General features: G+C 42.0%; 1 protein-coding gene across 1 annotated transcript in view; it reads left to right on the forward strand.

The window, feature by feature from the left end:
- Positions 1-16,374, forward strand: part of LOC139639296 (guanine nucleotide exchange factor VAV3-like) — a gene marked incomplete at its 3' end in the record, with an annotated part of 48,432 nt that extends 32,058 nt beyond the window's left edge. Inside the window, exons 18-25 of the mRNA XM_071513380.1 lie at positions 661-791; positions 2,965-3,030; positions 3,830-3,864; positions 4,498-4,614; positions 8,770-8,857; positions 9,691-9,824; positions 14,704-14,738; positions 16,223-16,374. Of these exons, the coding sequence (XP_071369481.1) occupies positions 661-791; positions 2,965-3,030; positions 3,830-3,864; positions 4,498-4,614; positions 8,770-8,857; positions 9,691-9,824; positions 14,704-14,738; positions 16,223-16,374 (758 nt within the window). The remainder of the gene's footprint in view (positions 1-660; positions 792-2,964; positions 3,031-3,829; positions 3,865-4,497; positions 4,615-8,769; positions 8,858-9,690; positions 9,825-14,703; positions 14,739-16,222) is intronic.
- Positions 16,375-17,196: the final 822 nt, after the last annotated feature.

Genomic DNA, 17,196 nt, shown 5'->3' on the forward strand with positions numbered 1-17,196 from the left:
ATATGATAATGAATAATCAGTCCAAATGATTGCCAAGGGCAGTACACTGGCAACGAGGGGTATGTGTGTGTGTGTGTGTGTATGTGTATGTGTGTGTATACATGAATACCTCTAATTACCAACTATAATGGGGCCATGAATAGTTTAGTAGAGCAAAGACACATCTTTTGAATGGTAAACATGCCCTTTAGACCCGAGTTCACACACATGCACACGTACACACACATGCAAACAGGCATTTGTGCCTGAAGAAATCGAGCCACTGGCTTTGCTTCTCATATTACTGAAGCAGAATCACACAACCATGCAGCAAAGTGTCACAATTCACCTTACTATGTGGATTCAGACACCCTGAATAGAGGCTGTGCAGTTGATGACATGGGTGTAGATTGTTGTGGTTGGTATTTTGTGTAAATCTCCTATGCAAAAGTGCTAGTCTTGGCCACATGTCATTTAAGACCTTGCTTATCTTGCTTTAGAGCTGTTATAAATTTGTATTTTCTCACTTTTGAGATAATGCTAGTTTCCTACCACTCAACATAGCGTAGCCTATGCTAACATTAGCAAGTACAAACCTGAACAGTGAAGTACACAAACACACACACACACATATAGGCTATGCATTGAAACACACGAGCACTAACCCTCTCCTCCTTGTAGGTCTGCCCAAGATGCTGGTGATCAGGAACTACTTTGGCGTGCCGAGCCCCACCTCCGGCCCGCCGCTCACCGTCCAGACCGGCGACATCATCGAACTGATCTGCGCTGACATCCACAGCCCTTGGTGGCAGGTCAGACTTCACACCGTATACACTTTCCTCTCCTCGTATCTATCCATGACTTATCCCAAGATCCATATGTCTCCCTTTCATCTCCTCTACCATCAGTCCATCTACTGTATCTCTCCCTTACTTGAAACATCTGCTCTCTGCTCTCTTCACTGCTCAAGAAAAACAAAAACCTCAAAGCAAGTTACGAAAATGGTCAAATTTAAAGATATTGAATATCAACACAAAATATGAGCTGTCAGCAACTTCAATCCAAAAAATAAGCCAGTTCACGCCATTTGTTTTTCTTTCTGTCTCCATATTAATTGCGTCCCGTTGAGCAATCCACAAACTTCTGGCTAACGCACGGCTTGGTTCATTTGGACAACTGTCGGTAACAAGCAGCGGCACGCTCGAATGAGATAGCCTTAGCAACATGTACAAAACATCCACCCAGTCAGGGACATGATATAACACAATATCACTCCCACGCACCAGGACTGTTGCTTTGTTTGTTGCATGCATGCAATTACAGTTAATTCAGTGATGAGACTACATCCATGGAGGACAGATAAGCTCTTTTCTGCAAATTTGACCGCATTGTTGTATGGTAGACATGTAGGTGTGTGTGTGTTTCTGTGTGTAGTTTGACTGTGTGAGAGAGGCTGAATAAAAATCATAACAATAATAATAATAATTATGTAACACTTGAAGCATATTGTGAGGCCTCATAGGAACATTATCATCGTATTTATGCACAATCATAATCAGACATTTACCTGAATTGGAATGCATTATGACATGGATTACAGTGTGTGTGTTATAGCATATTATAGAATACTATGAGTATGATGATTATAATGATTATAGTGCATAATAGTATGCTTGTGAGGCCTTATAATAAGTTACAAAGTGCTATGAGGAAAACCAAAAAACCAATACTTAAAGACAAAATAGATAATATAAAGAATAGGTGTATTTATTTCGCTTCACCCCATGCAAAATTCCACTTTACCCGAGGCAGCTGCACCCCCGCAGTCCCACTCACCAACAGTGGACGGAGTCAGCAAACACTCGATATCCATCACCTTGGTAGCCAGCAGACCATAATTCCTATTCTGGGGGTGCCAGACAAATAGAATCGATCACTGTAATTTCATTTCACCCGTTGGCAACCATCTGTTTACTCCGTCAATGTTGCCGGCTTAATCATTATCACGCTCTTATCAGGGATGTAACGTATAGCAGGGCTTTACCACAAGGGCTAGGGGAATGTCGTTAGGTTAAGTGTGTGACAGGTGCCTTATGATGGCCGTAACACACGACATGCAAAATTGTGCCTCTTAACTGAAGAATATGATAGTGGTAATTTAATTTCAATAGCAACAGCAAACTTAGCCTGAATATAGAGGCGAGCACAGCCTGTATGCCACAGGTTGATGGAGTTGACTTCAGACGTCCTATATGAAAATTACCATGCAACTTCTGACTTTGTTTACATTTTGATTTATTTGATTGGATACCTTTATTCACTCTCAAATTGAGCAAGTTATTGATACACATACTTAAAGCGTGATGCAAGAGTTTTACATGGATATTGAAGCTTTCAAAGGTTTGCAATTGTAAAGAGTGCCAAGTCAAACTCCTCAAGAATCTGCTTGCGTATACGTAAAATTTATACAGCTAACTCAATTCTGCATTGGCTCTATACAGATGCATATGCACAAGAAAGACTCTTATTCCCAATAAGATCAAATAAGATGAAAATGTTGTGAGCCATCCTTTTTTCAGCAGTGGAATCCATGATTGAATTATTGCCCCATATAAGTCAGACAGATATCTTGTCACTACACAGCACAATGACACAGCGACAAGTCTCGGCACCCGAGTCAGTCAGAAGGAGATTACCGCGCCACGCTCCTCTTCAAAGCAAAACTGCACTGGAGAAAACACTTATTTGTCTGGCCAGACTTTCTCCGGGGTTGCTAAATCAAGGCATCGAGCTTTCGGAGTCATCGCCATGGGAGGAATAAGGAACCGCATCCGCTCTCGCTCTCTTCCCGCCAGCCATTATTTCAACAATAGTTAACTAGGGCTGTAAATTTGCACTGCTCTGTGTTGCGAGCTAATTGTTCCTGAATTATGGAGACGGAGTCAGCCAGATGTACATAACGCAATTATCTCTCTGTGGTTTCAGGGCAAAATCCTGTCGACGAAAGAGGTTGGCTTCTTTCCAAGTGACGCTGTGAAGCCGTGCCCGTGTGTAAGCAGCCTTTCCTTCGCCTTCTTCTCCACATCAAGGCCTGTTGTAGCGGCTCACATTCGGTTACGCTACATGTGTTTACTGGTGGTGCGATGGCATGGGGATGGTTAGGGGTTTTTTTGTTGAGGGGAGGGTAAGCAGATTTACCTGGTATAAAAAGAAACAGCCAATGGGTTTTTATGGTGCAAGCACAAGGAACTTGGCTCGCTATAACAGATAAAAATGGTTTACTGTCTAATTCTCTTTATCAATACGAAGCAAAGAAAAAACCCATATCTTAAAAGGAACAAGAAGCATTTCCAATATTGCAAACTGAAACGGAAAGCTGGAAGCGAAAACAATTGGTTTGTATCTTCTTCGCTGGCTGAAATGTGAATCAATAGCCTGTTTTTATCAATGTCCTCCCTGTTTTAAATCCCCTCCCTGCCACTGGACTGTTGCGTTGGATTTGGCAAAATGAAATTCAGACACTATCCAGCTGCTCCAAGTATATGAGTCCTCCAGTAGATAATAAACAGCTATCGCTGTTTCTTTACACTGTTGTAAAGATAAGAAGAACATTAGGCTGCTTTATTGGGGTTATTAGAAAACCACCTGTTCTAGACGAAGACCAAAACATCGGCTCGAAAAACAGGAAAATGTGGGATCGACACCAAGCACAACAGTTTGCCACAGTGGGAAAAGGAATGTTCTGCCACAGAGAGAGGGAATGATTAAGTCAAATTGAGGTTGGATGAGTGATGGCTTCATGAGAATAACAAACGAGAAAAATGCCCACTTTTTCTCTTTTTTGCTCCAGGTCCCGAAGCCCGTCGATTACTCTTCCCAACCCTGGTAAGTTCTCAACCGCAGAGCCTTCTCAGTCTGAATGTATTTTAACTTACAAAAATCTGCAAAAATGCATCAAATTCAGGTGTAAACGCACCCAAGATGAATTAAAGATCCAATCATCCAAACCAGGTCCAGAGGTGGTCAGACACGCATTTGGTCACATTAACAACAAAGTGTAAAGAGTCTCCAATCCACACAAAACAACTATGTAAATGCAAATAAACTTTTGCGTGCAGATCCAACCAGAAAATACCCGAATCAAACAGGCAGGCAGCTCAGATAGTAACATCCTTGTCAAAAATGAATTGTCAGGATAACAGGTGGATGGGGAGCGAGAGAGACGAGAGGTCACCTGTCAGTTTTAAAGGATGGAATTATTACCAGAGGAAGTGATGTGTGTGACAATCTGCGTTTTGGCAGGGCAAAGAGAAATCAGATTATTAATGCAAGAGTAGTACTTTGCCCTTTCTCAGCAACTTCGACAAACATTGTAAGCAAAGGCATGAGGATGGCCAATAACTTATGTAACATTCCATAATGGGGTTTAGGTGTTCATTCCTTTTAAACGGAGCGTCTATCGTTCTGGAATGAAGCTCTCTGATTGGTCCTCTTGTCTGTGGTGTTGCTGTGCGGCAGGTTTGCAGGGCCCATGGAGAGACTCCAAGCGGAGGCCGAACTCGTCAACAGGGTCAACAGCACCTACCTGGTACGCCACCGCAGCCGAGAATTCACAGAGTACGCCATCAGCATAAAGTAAGTCAGCCGTTTTTGGTGTGATTCATTTCTATACCCTGACATTTGACATGGTAAATTAAAGGTCCCACAGGTCTCAGGTAGGGTTAGACTGATGTATCAGTTTGACGATATTTCGGTTTGACGATATATCGGTTTGACGATATATCGGTTTGACGATATATCGGTTTGACGATATATCGATTTGATGATATATCGGTTTGACGATGATTGACAATATATCGGTTTGATAATATACCGGTTTGACCATATATTGGCCTTACAATATATCAGTTTGATAATATATCGGTTTGATGATATATAGGTTTGATGATATACCAGTTTGACAATATACTGGTTTGATGATATATAGGTTTAATGATATATCAGGCTGGATATTAGCCTTTTATTAAATGTCTGATGTCAAGCCATCATCTCTGATATGATGGAGGTTCCTCCCTGACGACAACTACAGAAAAAAAGTTTCTTTCTTCTTTTATCCATTCATTTAATTAAGTTTTTTTTGTAAATTCATTTTAAGACCTAATGTATCCCAGAGTTTCCCCTGCCTTTGAATATGTGGGTTGGAGAGTTTTAGTGTCCCATGATGGTCTAAATGCTGTTTCAGAGCCTTTTCCACTCTGACAAGAACAACATTATGGGGGAAACACTGAATACCTTTTTCTACTTTTTTGGCATGGTTACATTTAAAGATATTGACTATCGGCACAAAATATCAGCTATCGGCATCTGCATTACTCATAAAACTATTCTGGTCTATTTGAAAGGTTTATGCATTACAATTATATGACAAATTTCCATCAAATTGGATTAAATGATTCCAGTGATTCAAGTGTTATCATTAATGACACTGACTCAAATAGAACTAAAATAAATCAAATGAATATATTTAAATGTATGCAGTTTGTGCTCATAATGCCAGTGCATTTTGAATGCGTTAATTTTATTTGCATCTAAATGACTAATTTCCCTCAAACTGAAATAATCAAACTATACGTTATCTGGTTAAATAGACACAGTAACAGTCACACACTTCAAACTACTTTAGTTCATTTTATCTGTTTCAGTCTAGCTGATATGAAACCTAACAAATGTGTGTTGGTTTATTTTACTTCTTTTCTAATATTATGTTGAAACTGTGTTTATTTGGATAAAATCAACAGAAAAACTCTTTTATTCATTTTGACGAATGTCAATGTTGATGGTTTTTTTTTAGTCTGCAGAGATATGGCCCCATCATTCTCATTTTTGCATATAAATTAAAAACCAGTGGTGACAACAAAAATAAACAAACATGTTAGATTGAAATATTCTCTGAGTGAGAGTTAAGGGCGAAGTTTCAGCTATTGACAATCAGTTCTTTTCATTATTCTTTTCTTTTATATGACAGTTTCTCTCTCCTCTGCGGCATGCTACGTGTGATTGTGTGATTCATTAGACGCCTCAGCCAAACCACATATTGACCAGACTTAACTCCCCGCTATACCGCACTATTTGACGGAGAGCTTTGTATTTACTTGGAAGGACGATCCGGTCTTCCTCCCCAGGCTGAGGCTGTGGTTAGCGGCTAATTGTCACGATGCGTCTGAAACCCACCAAAACAAAACTCTCCGCTTTGTCCTCTCTTGAGTTCAAGTGACAACCGACAAGATCCTGACTGTCTGTGTAGATCATAGGAGAACAATTACAATTTGGAGAATACATGGGTGTAATGAGAAAACATTCCAATTTAAAAATCCTGTAAAGGTAACTTGATCTGAGTGTTTTTTTCTTGTGTAGTGAGCAGAACAGTGATATATTTTACATGGCACATCTACAGAAAGCCATACTGATACACTCATACATATTCATACATCCAATAGTATTCAACAGGGGTCAGTCAATATGGGTTTTTGAAGGACTGGGTATTTTTACACTGAAGCCGATTGTCAAAATTTTGTGCTGATGTTCAATCAGGGGGGGGTCATAAGTCACCCTGAGGACTTGAATGTGGCGCGAAACATTTCAAAGCTTTTGCATTTCAATACAACGGGCCACCAAATTTTGCGACATGATTTATCAATTTTAGAAACTCAACTCTTCTACTTTTCCAGCAAAATAGAGTTGAGTGTATTAGATCTGTACAACCACTTTACCTTTGACCATTCACAATTATTGCTTCATAATTGGTATCGTTTGCTTGTCAAGCTGTTCAAAGTACATTTTACGAACATACGGTATCTTGTGGTAATCATACCAGTGACCCCGCCACTGTCTGCACCTTACCTGTGTGCTGCAGATAAATGGTGTCACTGTGAGTGCAGGCGCTTTTGGAAGAGACCGGTGATATTGCCGAGTTTCTGGGCTGGAACACTCCTCTCCGCAGGGATCCGGCCCGGCTTCTCCGCGAGCAACGGAAACATTCCTTTAAACTTAATTTAACTTTTTCAGCCTCCCTGTGTTTTTTTTTTTTTTTTTTTCTGCCAAAAAAAAAAGGGCCCCTTTCAATGCCTTCAAGTTCCTTCAGCGCTGAGGTCTTAATTGCTTGTGTGCACACAGACGCAGCGCTGTGAACAGACCAGAGACGGACTGTGAGGCTGTTCAAGGTTATTAAAACCTCGCCATGAAAGAGAGAGAAGCAGGGGAGAGAGAGAGAGAGAGAGAGAGGGTGAAGCCTACGTAGCTGTGGGAGCGACATTTAAAAAAAGTATTACAGACAAATGGAAATGCCCTCTCCTTCATTCGCTTTTCTTCACAGCAGAGCTAGGAGAGGATTTTTGATGAGTGTGGCCAAATAGCCAAGAGACCCCAAGCCTGTATGAATTAAGCTGAGGCATTTTTAATGTACTGTCGGCCCCATAACTGGCTGCTTCCCAGAATGATGTGGCCACAGAGTATCTGTAGTTCCTGGAAAAATATGAAAATCATCTAAATTTAAGGTCTTGAAACTAGGGATGGGAAGATATTCTTATCTCACGATACGATTCGATCCGCGATATGGGGTTCACGATTCAATACAACCACGATACGATGTAATAAATAAAGGTTCAGTGACAACAAAGTCTGACTGTGCAGAATTATGTTTATTTGTGAGACACTAAGAATGGCTCTAACAATGGCATTGGCTCGCTAGAATGTAAACAACAATTTAAAAATGTCATTACAAAGTGCAAATGATATAATTTGGATGGAGAGCTTGTGAAACTGTGATGGTCAAGAGTCTCATTTGTGATTAATACAGCAGAATAAAACGGAGCTAATATTGCGATTCATTTTTCTGCCATATGTTGAATTTTGATATATCGTCCCATCCCTACTTGAAACATATTAAAACGTCTTCAATACAGTCACCATACATTGACAAGTTGCTTCTTCATTAAAAATAATCAATGCTGTCATTTTATGTAAGACTCATTTAATTGAATTCAATCAAATAGTGGCATTGACAGGTTGTTTCCATTCATTTATAATTACTGTGGTGTGTGCAGGGCTGTAAAGCAGAACAGTATTAAAACCTCTCATCTTCTTCACTAAAACACAATTGCACCTGTGTCCTTAAACATTTAATTTATGCCCTTTTTCTTCTACTGCCCTGTATTCATGTGAGAACTTTAATAAGGCATGTTCAGCCAGAAATAGGTTGGCAATGAGAGTTAAGTTAGAAAAGTCTTAAAGTCTTGAAATTGGCTTTTTGAAACCTGCAGAATGTGTGAGATCAAGGCAGGACAGGACATCTAAGAATCGCTGATGTCATTTTCTCTCTGCCTTTGCGTTCGGTTGTTGTTACCCATAAAGCATCACTGTGATTGACAGACACCTTAGGTTTCTGCACACCATCAAAGCCTGCGCATCCCGCCCTCCCAACCGCAGTGTTTACTCTTCCAAACAGGGATCCGGCCCCTTGCTCCTTCGCTCTTAACCCCCATCAGCCACCCCTGTTAATACAAACACAAGGGGAAGGGGGGGCACACACACACACACACATACTAAATTCACACACACACACACACAGATTTTCTCCCGACCGCCCATCATTCGCATGTCAGAAACCTCTGGGCCCCCATGCATTACAGCGACGGCCGTCGGGTCCCCGGGGGCCGCGGGGGTCCCGGGCGCCGATCGATGGCGGTGATCAGAAGGGGAAATTACACTCATAACTTATTCAATGGCCCACAGGTACAACAACGACGTGAAGCACATCAAGATCCTGACCAAGGACGGCTGCTTCCACATCGCCGAGAACAAGAAGTTCAGGAGCATATTAGTGAGTCTTTTCAGTGTGTGTGTGTGTGTGTGTGTTTTCTTTAATTCCACCACTGCAATTCATAAATAAATCAGCGCGTTCCCCTTAATGAAGTGTCAGAACCTGAATTTTATTTTAGCCGCGCGTCCAAAAATAGCCGTGATTAGAGATGTGTTTATACTCGCCTCGGGGGCCTCAGCGTTATAGATAAGTCCAGTGCATATTGGAAAGGTTCTCCCGTTCTGTTTATCCCGGGACGGTGTTTGCACAAGCTCAGATCCGCTTGAATTTGATCAGAATAATCGGTGTGTGTCTGAACATTGTCACTTTGGTATGAAATGAATTTTAAATGAGGTGTTAGAGGTGTCAGAGCGCAAAATGTCTATCAGATGCATAGATATTAACTCAAATCTTTAGTCAGCTTTTATAACATATCCATGCAACTCACATTTTTGACACAGCAATATACCTTATATTAACATAGTAACATCTCTTAAAATTAAATTTGATGGCTTGATTCCAGCTACTTATTGTTTTTAAGGCATATACTGTAGATATTGGTCTATTTGTTTTGTCCATTTTACAACTACAGCATCTAGAAAGCAGTAGGTACCTGAAAGTGACAATAAGATACAATTCTATTTTCAAGCAAACTCTTCACTGTTCTACATCTATGCAAATTATATAGATGTTATACATGATAAAAACTACCATAAGAGATGAATACACCTTTATGAATATGTCATTTAGCTAGTTTTCAATATATTCCAAACCAGTTTTCAAGAGAAATGTGACATACTGTAAATACAAATGCGATTAATTGTGTGTGTGTGTGTGTGTGTGTGTGTGTCCAGGAGCTGATAGAGTACTATAAGCACCACTCCCTGAGAGAAGGCTTCAGGAGTCTGGACACCACGCTGCAGTTTCCTTACCGGGAACAGGAGAACGCCGCCATGCACCGCCTCAACCGGCCCGGCGGAAACAGTGAGTAGCCCGGAGGAACCGCCAAGAAATTAACGACAAACCACTGAGAGTCGACACCCTTCTGCCCTTTTCAGTTTGTCATTTTCTTTTCAACTTGAATATCGTTTTCAGGTTTCATTTTTTTTGTTCTCGATTGAGCTTAGAAATTTGACTGGAAATGGGAGTGTTCAGATCCAAATTCAGTATGCCTTTCACTGTGACAATGGCAAGACGGTGTGTAGCAACTGATAATGTAATAACTCGTGGATAGTGTAATAACTTATCATAATGGAATAAAGAAAAGTCCCTCTAAATGGGTAGAAATCATAATACAACCTGCTAATGTAATAACATTGCTGGATAATGTAATAACATATTCAGAAACATACTGAATATGATGGATAGATACTTGATATATTATCTTATTACATTAACAGAACAGTGTTTGGGTAACTCAGATTACTTTTTTTGTGGTAGCTAGTAACTTAAGGCGTTAGTTTTTCAATTCCTTTAATCTCTTATGAGTTACTTTTTAAAAATTAAAATGTAAAAAAAAAAAAATGTATGAATGCAAATTTGAAAAAAGTAGAAAAGGTAAAGTGAATCATTGGCATTGATCAACAACCCTATCAACTGCCCACAGATATAATATAACGCAGTGGTTCTCAAAGTGGGGTCCGCGGACCCCCAGGGGTCCTTAAGGGGGTTCCAGGGGGTCCCCAGCAAAAAGGGGAATAATTTATTTTTACTATAATTCCATCCATAAGTAACACAATGACAGAATGTATGACTACTTTGGTCATGGGCTTCATATACCTTCTGTAATAAAACATCTAAAAGCAAAAATCTTATCAGATGGGGGACCCTGGGACAAAATCTTATCAAATGGGGGTCCGTGGTCTAATTTGTGTCAGTTTAGGGGTCCTTGACGTGAAAAAGGTTTGAGAACCACTGATATAAGGAGCAGTAAAAAATCTTCATACCCATCGCTGATTTTTCCATTGAAATGATTTGAGTTCCACATGTGATATCAAAAATGCAGCCTCACCAACAGAACGCCTTTAAAGTCATACTTCAGCTGTCTGGTCACCTTGCCAAAAAAACAGCAGTTTACACTCCAGACTGCCATAAATTTGTCAGCAGCAGCACTCGGAAGAAGTTGGCGGAGAACTTTGTTGCCGTGGATGTTGCGGCGTGTCGTCTGGCAGGTTCCTGAGGGGTGAAGATCTGAGCTGCGTGACTGTTTTTTGTTTTTTTTTTCTCTTCCCTCCGAGTCGGAATGAGCTGTTTGTTCTCCTGTGAACGAACTTGGCAGTACCTCAAGACAAAGCAGCTGTCGTCGCCACGCGGCATCCAGCAGTTTTTCGGAGGAGCGGAATTGTACTAAAACGCGGCGCATGACGGTCGCGATTATTTATGCATGCGACTGCTACTTCCCGTCCCGCGTAACCCTCGCTAACCCCCGGTGCCTCTCGGCGCTCAGGTGTTGCGTAAGCTCAAAGAGAACAAAACAGCCGGCGAGATGCTTAGCATTTCTTTTCATGCACACTGGGAATTTGATGGGTGTGGTTTTGTGTAGCTTTGGACGGGGGAGATTTTAATGAGATGAATTTTGAGGTGAAGGTGAGGTGAAGCAACAGGTAAAACACTAATATAGACATGTGCCAAAAACTATACAATTTCACTCCTATTTCATAATATTCAGGATGTTTTAACAGCAAGTTTGGAGTTGGAAGTCAGTTGGATGGGCTGCAATATTGTAATTAGCGTGTATATTTTGTCTCAGTCTGATGAAGGGTGTTTTTGAAACAGGGCAAGGGCTGAAGAGTTTATTTTTGGAAAAGAGATGAAAGATGAAATCATATCCACACTTTGTTTTAGTGTTGTGAAAGGTCTGGCTGGAGTTGTTGTCAGGTGGGAATGTGGTGGAAAAACAATCAAAGAGAGGTTTAAAGACTCGCCGTTGACTGTCCCCCACCTCCAGAACCGAAGTGGAAATTGCTATTCCCCAACGAAACATCCAGGTTCACCACACGCCACGCTCGAATCTCACAAGCCGCGCCAGAAGAAAAAAAAAAAAGGTATAAAACACAGTGTGCGAGCCAGGCAGCGGCACAAAGCAACATTGCCAATCAGTCGGTTAATGGAAAATTTATGACTCATCGCAATCAGTGGCAAAATGAGATTTCATTTGAACGCCGTATGCCACTGTGTGCAAAGGAAAAAGAAGAAAAAAAAAGAAAACGGCCCCGGTTTGCTGAAGATCACGTTCCAAGGGGGGGGGAAATGTGAACAGATTGCACAGAGCTGTTTGGTTGTTTTAGAGGAGGCCTGTTGTTCCAACTCCTCTTCAAAGACATTGAGAGACCAAAACACAAGTCGAGACAGCTCCAATCCAAATTTGTTTTCTTCTTGTGTTGTCTTCTCTCTTCTAGGCATCCTCCTGGTGCCTAGAAGTCATCTCCCTCTTTTACTTTTAAATGACTCTTTTGTTTTGCTTTCCATCCTCCTCCAGCATGGCTGGAACATCGCTAATTAATGTTTGTTTTGTGGGGGGGGGGGTTTTTGGACAGTTTTGCCGAAGGCGTATCTGTAGAGAAAACCTATTTTGACTGATAGTTCTTAACCTATACGCTTAACCAGAAATACCACTCAATATCCATGTAATAAGCACAAAGTAATGTTTGCTGAATGGAAAGATAGCTAACTTCTCAGCAGGCAGCATATGTGAGAAAGCTGAAAAATACTCTGGGTTGCTGATTGGATTTTAACTCTCATCTTCACTCCCTTGACTGAAACTCTGTGTGGTATGTGTGTGTGTGTGTGTATGTGTGTACTGTAGGTATTAGTCTCCTTTATTATTCAGCCAGCCCACATTTTGTATTCTATTGTGGTCTGCAAATCAGATTTCACGAAAATGAAGCATGTAAAATGCAGCCGGTGTTTTGGCAGCTGTTTGAAGTGGAGGGCTATCCCTCTTCATATTTCTCCTACCTAGACACCATTACGGGTTGCTGAGCTTTCTCTCAGTGCGCTGATTAGTATTCATTTTAAAAACCAATGGAGCTCTGCACTCCTTACAGCATATCAATAAACCAGGCCTGTTAACTTGCCAACAGTATTGTGGGGAACGGCGTCTTTTTTCATAATATTTGGGCATTTTACCTACCGGTGTGTGGATGGTTTGTTATTTTCTATCACAGGAATGTAGGCAGCTGTGTATTGATACAGAGACTGATGTGGCCATGTAGCCAGGGTTAGGGGTTCCATTCCCTAGAGCAAGGCACTAACACTGCCAGGGTTAGAGGTTCAATTCTCTAGAGCAAGGCACTAACACTGACAGGGTTAGGGGTTCAATTCTCTAGAGCAAGGCACTAACACTGCCAGGTTTAGGGGTTCAATTCTCTAGAGCCATGTACTAACACTGCTAGGGTTAGGGGTTCAATTCTCTAGAGCAAGGCACTAACACTGCCAGGTTTAGGGGTTCAATTCTCTAGAGCGAGGCACTAGCACTGCCAGGTTTAGGGGTTCAATTCTCTAGAGCCATGTACTAACACTGCCAGGGTTAGGGGTTCATTTCTCTAGAGCAATGCACCAACACTGCCAGAGTTAGGGGTTCAATTCTCTAGAGCAAGGCACTAATACTGCCAGGGTTAGGGGTTCAATTCCCTAGAGCAAGGTACTAACACAGCTAGGGATTAGGGGTTCAATTCTCTAGAGCAAGGTACTAACACAGCTAGGGATTAGGGGTTCAACTCCCTAGAACAAGGCACTAACACTGCCAGGGTTAGGGGTCCAATTCTCAAGAGCAAGGCACTAACACAATTAAGAGCTTAAAGGATAAGTTTGGCGATTTTGGACCTATATATAATTTGTCTCTTACATATCTGTAGTACTTGGACCCGCAGACAATATTGGCTCCAGAGTCAGGTGTTGGTTGAAACGGCGAGCTCCGTTGCTAGACCTCTTGCTGCTAACAATGAATCCAAACAGAGTATGTCAAAATATCTATTGTGTACTATGTCTCCTCCGTACTCGTCCGTCCTCGTGCTTAAAAACCATGTGATAAGTGTTTTTGTTGTTGTGCGGGTACCCACCTTGCTCGCTAGTGCTACTTTTGTCGTCCCTCATGATATAAGCACGCTCAAAATCGGCAGCAGTTATGGGCTTTCAAATTTTGAAGTTTTGGCAAAGTCAGACAAAAGGTGCCCAAGATATCACATTTGAGTTAAAAAATGTTCACCTTTAATTATAGTGCCCCCTTTAGGCCTGTCACTGTAATATGTAAGTATGGGAGTTGTGTAGCAAGTTACATGTCTCGCTTACAGTATAGGAGTTTTCAAAGTTAGAATTTTTGACCTTAAATTATAGCACCCCCATCAGGCCAATCAGTGTCATTTTTGTAAATGCCAGATCACACTGCCAAAATGCGTTATCTCTCCAAGTTTCATCAAAATTGGACCAACAGAGTCTGGGTGTGAGATATCACATTTGAGTAAAACATTTTGACCTTTAATGAAAGCGCCCCCATTAGGCCGATCAGTGTAATATTTTAAATGCCGGAACACAATGCGAAGATGGACAATTTAACAAATCAGCAGGGCAAATTCATTAACATCAATGGAAAAACTACCTACCAATGGACAGGACCACTGAGCAGAACTCTTCATTTATTTCTTACGCACTGTGTTCTTTATTCTTCTGAAAAAGCTTTAAGTTGCGATTTTTAAAAACATGCTTTTTTTGTTTTTCTCCTTTGCTTCTCTCTCCTTCTTCCGCCCCCCCATCCCTGCCCTCTCCCCTCTCCCATCTCTCCCCCCCCCCCCCCCCCTGCCTGGCCTGTCCTGTCCTGCCATAGCCCCATTGCTCTGCGGCCTCTCTTTTGTAACTCCTGCCGGCTACAGCTTTGTACCTCCCTCCTCTGCTCCCTTCTGGTCAGGTACAGGTATCGCTTTTCTCTCTCTCTCTTCCTCACTCCCTCTCTCTCTCTCACTCTCTCTCAATCTCATTCTCTACGACTCTCTCTCTCTCTCTCTCTCTTTCTGCTGCTCTTCCTCTCATGTTTTAGGCTGCTTAGCATGCTGGCTGTGGCTCAGTGCGTTCACATCACCGCCCGCATCTCTGCCTGCACATCCTCCATCTAGCTCTCCATCGCACCATCTCACCTCTTCCATAGTCGTGTGGGCCATGTGTCATGTTGTGCGGAAGATACTGAGTGTTTCGTTTTAGGCGTGCATGCATGTGTTTTGTGTGTGTGTGTGTGTGTGTGTGCGCGTGTCTTGCATGTGTCTGTCTGTGAGAGAGAGAGAGAGAGGTGAGAAAGGAGTCGTGTTCCAGGTGTGTTTTTGAGGGTTTACGTGGTTGGATTTTGTGTGTGTGTGTGTGTGTGTCCGTCAGAGTAAAGGTGGAGGTGTCCAAAAACACAGTGCTCCTCTCTATTAGATATTCTATCCCCATGGTCAGGGTGTAGAGGTCTGACATCCCATTTCCAGCTGTCAGCTTAGCCCAGTCCGACCCACCAGTCAGTGTCTGGAGAGGAGAGGGAGCCGCCAGGGTGGGGAAACAGCAGCGGTAACTAGCTAACCTGCTCCATATCTGTCTCTCATAGCGCTATCTCCTCCTCGACAGGACTTCTACTCTCTCCCTTACACACACACACACACACACACACTCCTGTCAGCACACCGCAGCCAGACTATCCCTAGCCCAGAGACAGAGGTGTCTTTTTAAAGCTCTACTAAAGCTATGGACTACACAGCGAGACCTGCAGTAGCCACTGTGCCGCACTTCAAACCGCGGCACGAAAAATAAACATATTCGAGTGGATCTGCAGCCGGGGGAATAACATTTTCTTCCATTTTCTCAGTCGGGCCGATGTATAATTAATCAGGCACTAACTGTGAGTGTGGATTATGAATGAACTGCTTACAAATTAGCTGGTTTAGCGCCGCATGTTGCTCAAAACATCAATTCCAAAAAATTCAAAATTCATGGAGTTAAAGAAATGCACCACGTTTCTGGGAGACTGGCCTGTGATGAAAACATAGTCACCAAAATCATCCATGGGTCCCTGGTAGATCATTGGCTCTTGTGCTCCATACTAACACTTTAGCATTCACTATGACAGTAGGTTTTTACCAAATGCCTGTAGATTTATGCCAAATGCCTGTAGATTTATGCCAAATGCCTGTAGATTTATGCATTTTAAAAATGAAATATGATTAACTCAATATAGCTGAGGTAGCTAGGTTACAACCATCCATCTCCGTCTGTGTGTGTGTGTGTGTGTATGTGTATGTGTGTGTGTGCACTCCTGCCTGAGATGTTGATGCTCTTCTGATTCTTGACCAGGGAGAACTAAATCCTCTCTCTCCCTCCCTCTCTCTCTCTCTCTCTCTCTCTCTCTCTCTTTCCTCTGTCCAGTGTTTACTCCCAAAGTGATCGGCGTGGCGATAGCGCGGTACGACTTCAGCTCGCGGGACACCCGGGAGCTCTCGCTGCAGGAGGGCGACGTGGTCAAGATCTACACCAAGTCGGGAGCCAACGGCTGGTGGAGGGGCGAGGTCAACGGCAGGGTAAGTGGCCCCCCCTCCTACTGTCAATCAAACGTCAGCGTCCAATCGCTGAAGGGAGACGGGAATGTAAAAAAGTCAGTCGAGGATGCAAAACATACAACATGTTCGAGTGTAATAGCTATCCTCACGTGTGGAAAGCATTGTTTTTTTTAGAAGAAATTTGGTTGAATTTTGCTGTTTTTCCTCAGATGGGCTCGTTATGTCTAACAGGATTATCTGCAGATCCCTAAAAACTCTGAAAATGTCTTAAATTTTAAGCCTTAAAAAGCATTGAAACGTTTTAAAAATTCATATTTTTTACTCTGTTATGCTGGTTTGTTTTTAATGAAATGATTTGAAATGAAATGAAACATTTTGTTGAACATTTGAACATTTCATTTCCTGTTGTTGTTCATTGCTCATTTATAATTTCAGAAGTTTAATCAGAAATAGGCTTGTTTTTACAACTTTTGGTTGTGACATTGGTCATATATCCAATTCCAGGTGGCATTAAAAAGCCTTAAATTTGGCTTTCTGAAACCTACAGATACCCTGGTCTACAGGTATCCGGGAGGGACTGTTCAAATTTAGCCAGTTGTCATCGGAGCCCAACCTCAGTATACACCTGTCTTACATTTCTATTTCATCACTTGGAACAGTTCATTTGCTGCTTTGGCACGTCTTATATGCATAAATTTCCCCAGCCAATACCAAGGGTGCTATATAATCACGCTTGCTGCACTGAGAGGAATACTGATTCTTAGTGCGGGGAAAATATATGTACCGACTCCCACTCAGATGCACCGCTTTTCAGCTTGGTGTTTGACTGAGTGACGGCTTGAG

This window comes from Centroberyx affinis, unplaced genomic scaffold (genome assembly GCF_046629955.1).
Source record: "Centroberyx affinis isolate AG114_WGS23_722 - 3 ecotype Tasmania unplaced genomic scaffold, CSIRO-AGI_Caff_v1 ptg007076l_1, whole genome shotgun sequence".
In the NCBI taxonomy this organism is placed as follows: domain Eukaryota; kingdom Metazoa; phylum Chordata; class Actinopteri; order Beryciformes; family Berycidae; genus Centroberyx; species Centroberyx affinis.